The following is a 2,500-nucleotide window of genomic DNA, read 5'->3' as shown; positions in this document are numbered from 1 at the left end:
GTTTTTGAAATATCATACATATCATAATGAAAAAATGTAACGTGCAAGTCTCATCGTATGACACCCAAGAATAGTTTATAACCTTGCTAGGCCTCCACGTCATAACTTCTTCAAATTATCCAAAGGCTTTACATAAACTTTCATTGGGTTGACACAAACATCATTGATTACCATGACTCCCACTAATATTACTTTCCTTCGTTACAAAAATCTATGAAAATTGACTGTGACAGAGAGAGAGAGATATGCAAACAAATGTTCATGGGAAATTCACATCAGAATCACATTACCAAACCCTTTAAAAACAGATTCAATTAGAACCCAAATATTTTAAAATGAAAAACTATAATTATTTCATAGACAAGGTCAAAGCTTATCCTTCACACAAACGAAGACTTAAATTTAGTTTCAGACTTGCTTGCAATGCATAACAAAGTAAGCAGCCAAAGTTACATTAAAACACAAGCCATTTGCTCAAAACAGAGAAAAAAACAACAAAGCACCTGAAGAAAAAGAGATTTGAACCTTGAGTGTTATGGAGATTAAGGTTGATGAAGAAGCTGGGTTCAATGGCGCTCATCGCATGATCAAAGACGAGACTGTTCCACTCCTGGAAGATGAAGATCGAACCGAAGTTCGAAATAGGGACTTTCCTGACATAGAAAGGAACACTTGGATACAAAAGGCAATAGGTCAGACTTTTCAGACAACAGCTCATCTAGCTAATCTTTTACCTACAGGGACAGTTCTTACGTTCCAGATTCTATCTCCAATTTTTACAAACGCTGGGCACTGCAGTTTAGCAAGCAGGATCATGACTGCATCGCTAGTTTCCATCTGCGGATTCTCTTGTCTCATACTTAGCTTCACAGATTCTTACAAGGACTTGAACGGAAATGTCTGCTATGGATTTGCAACAATCAATGGATTCTGGATAATTGATGGCTCAGCTACTCTTCCTCAAGAACGTTCCAAGAGCTACAAACTACGGTTTATAGATTTCGCACATGCCATTATGTCATTTCTGGTGTTTGGAGCCGTGGTTTTGTTTGATCAGAATGCGGTTAAATGTTTCTTTCCCGAACCATCAGCTGAAGCAGCAGAGCTTCTCACAGCTTTGCCCGTAGCCGTAGGAGTCTTCTGCAGTATGCTGTTCGCTACATTTCCTACTACACGCCATGGTATCGGTTTTCCCCTCTCTGCTAAATGATGTTCTGATTTAAAATGTAAAAATCCTCCTAATCCCTTTGGAATCCCTGAAATTCTCTGTGTATGTTGTGCTTTACCATTATTCTTCTCAAATGAACTCTTGAATATAATATCTCAATGTTTGTATAAGCTGTTCCATGCGACATGTTTGTTTCAGCTGTCTTCATCCAATCTTCCAAGCACTTAGATATCCAAACCTCTGAGAACAGACTCCGAAGCTTCTCCTACAACTGTTTTATCCAATGTATGACCTATTAGTAACTTCCATGTTCCTTTACTTGGAATACATCCATCAGTCACTATCTCGTCTACTAATTGAACAGCTTTCTGAAATTCGCCCTTTCTGCACAGACACTTCACCAAAGATTCTAGTGTATCAACCTCAACTGAGATACCTCTACTTCTCATGCTTAGATATAGAGTAAATGCACGACTTGGATAACTTTTAGAAAGACCTCGGACTACTTCATTACTAGTCTTAACATGGATGTTCCAAGTTAAACGATTTGGAGTTATTCCTCCAAGAATCATCTCGTCGAGGAAGTTGGCAGCTTCAGGAAACTTACTGACAGCACAGAACCCACTGATTACTTTCCCATATAATCCAGCATCAGGTTTCAAACCCTGAAGATTCATTCTATCGAGAAGTTCAACGGCTTCTTGAATCTTCTGCTCCTTACAGAGACCAGTGATCAAAGTGGTATACGTTATCATATTCGGCCTGCAGCCTCTAGCCACCATCATCTCAAATAATTCCATGGCTTGCAGAGGACGACCATCTATACAAAGACCATCCATTAAAGTACTATAAGTGAAAACATTTGGCTCAATGCCTTTACTTTTCATCTCTTCTAGATATCTCGTTGCTTCATCAACATTTTTGGATGCACACAAACCGTGAATCAGAGAAGTATACGTAACAACGGTTGGTGCACAATCTTTATAAACCATCTCCTTAAATAACTTCTTCGCCTCATCTATCCTTCCAAACCGACACAAACCACTAATCAAAGTACCATATGTGTAAGAATCCGGATCACACCCTCGTTTAGGCATTTCAAGAAAAATCTTAAGACCAGCATCCACTGTCCCATCATTTCTGCAAAGAGCTTTAATCAAAACATTGAGAGATGCCACAGAAGGAGGCAAACCAATCTCTCTCATATTCTTGTAAAACTTAAAGGCCAAATTTAACTGATTCTCCTCCACGAGAATAGCAAGAACAGTGATGTAAGCTTTCTGGCTAGGATCACAATCAAAATCCTTCATTCTATGAAAAACCCTCAAAGAA

At 38.8% G+C, this 2,500-nt stretch overlaps 2 protein-coding genes across 2 annotated transcripts in view; one reads left to right on the top strand and one right to left on the bottom strand.

Moving 5' to 3' along the window:
- Positions 327 to 1,235, top strand: LOC104760291. The gene has a single exon (XM_010483198.2). The coding sequence runs from the start codon at positions 536 to 538 to the stop codon at positions 1,208 to 1,210; it is 675 nt and encodes a 224-aa protein (XP_010481500.1). The 5' UTR covers positions 327 to 535; the 3' UTR covers positions 1,211 to 1,235.
- LOC104760290 (pentatricopeptide repeat-containing protein At5g46100-like) overlaps positions 1,375 to 2,500 on the bottom strand; it is a 5,321-nt gene continuing 4,195 nt past the window's right edge. The window contains exon 2 of the mRNA XM_010483196.2: positions 1,375 to 2,490. Coding sequence (XP_010481498.1) covers positions 1,393 to 2,490 — 1,098 coding nt within the window. The 3' untranslated portion in view covers positions 1,375 to 1,392. The remainder of the gene's footprint in view (positions 2,491 to 2,500) is intronic.

This window comes from Camelina sativa, chromosome 18 (genome assembly GCF_000633955.1).
Source record: "Camelina sativa cultivar DH55 chromosome 18, Cs, whole genome shotgun sequence".
Taxonomy (NCBI): Eukaryota; Viridiplantae; Streptophyta; class Magnoliopsida; order Brassicales; family Brassicaceae; genus Camelina; species Camelina sativa.
The sequence above is the reverse complement of the archived record's forward strand: the minus strand, read 5'-3'. Positions and strand labels throughout refer to the sequence as shown.